Below are 938 nucleotides of genomic sequence, written 5' to 3'. Positions count from 1 at the left end.
GCCTGGGGTGCCAGAGCCGGGTCCCTACTGGGCGGCACGTGACCGTGACCGTGGCCTCAGGCCCCAGCTCCCGCCCCGGGCCCTGTCCGTCCTGCTCACCACCCCGAGCCTCCAGAAACACACACACCACGCAGGCTGCGTTTGGGGGCGATTCTAGACCATAGGCGGCGTTTAAAGCTTTTCTGGGAGTCGGGGAGACGAGGCCCGTCCTGGCTTCGGCTCCCCCAACCCCCCGTCCTCCAGCAGGATGCCAGCTCTCGGGGCAGCAGCGGTGGTCGCGAGCGTCTCATTGTGGAGCCGCCCCTGCCGCAGGAGAAGGGGGGCCCTGCCATCGCCTCCCACCTGCTCAGCTCCCCCTACCCCTTTGGCATCTCTCCCAGCTCGGTGGTACAGGACTCTCGCTTTCCTCCACTCAAGTAAGTCCGAGAAGCAGGGTGGGGAGCATCGGGGTGGGGTCCCCGCGGCCGCCTGCACCCGAGTCCACACCGCTGAGACCAGGAGGCCGCTCAGCCCTGGGCCGCCACCCTGGCCGCCCCTGCTGTCCATCCCACCGAGTGGGTGGCTGCCCACCCTGACCAGCTTCCCGGCTTCAGGGCCCGGGTGGCAGACCGACTCGGGTGGGGGCCGGGCCCAGCACACTGAGCAGCAGTGACCACCTCTGCTCCTGCGAGGACCCACCCCTGAGGACGCGCCCGCCCACTCGCCCCTGTCCACTGCAGCCTCCAGCGCCCGGTGCACCATGTGGTCACCCCCAGCACGGTGACCGAGGACTACCTGAGAAGCTTCCGGCCCTACCACACCACGGAGGACCTCCGCATGTCCTCGCTGCCCCCCCTGGGCCTGGACCCGGCCGCCGCCGCCTACTACCACCCCAGCTACCTGGCCCCGCACCCCTTCCCGCACCCGGCCTTCAGGTGAGGGGCGCCGTGCGGTGGCCC

At 70.7% G+C, this 938-nt stretch overlaps 1 protein-coding gene across 1 annotated transcript in view; it reads left to right on the top strand.

Moving 5' to 3' along the window:
* Window positions 1-938, top strand: part of GSE1 (Gse1 coiled-coil protein) — a 75,710-nt gene that overhangs the window by 62,692 nt on the left and 12,080 nt on the right. The window contains exons 3-4 of the mRNA XM_004693527.2: window positions 247-416; window positions 720-914. Coding sequence (XP_004693584.2) covers window positions 247-416; window positions 720-914 — 365 coding nt within the window. The remainder of the gene's footprint in view (window positions 1-246; window positions 417-719; window positions 915-938) is intronic.

This window comes from Condylura cristata, unplaced genomic scaffold (assembly GCF_000260355.1).
Source record: "Condylura cristata isolate star-nosed mole 26May11 unplaced genomic scaffold, ConCri1.0 scaffold00039, whole genome shotgun sequence".
NCBI classification, from domain to species: Eukaryota; Metazoa; Chordata; class Mammalia; order Eulipotyphla; family Talpidae; genus Condylura; species Condylura cristata.
Note: the sequence above shows the minus strand (reverse complement) of the source record. Positions and strands in the feature narration are given on the sequence as shown.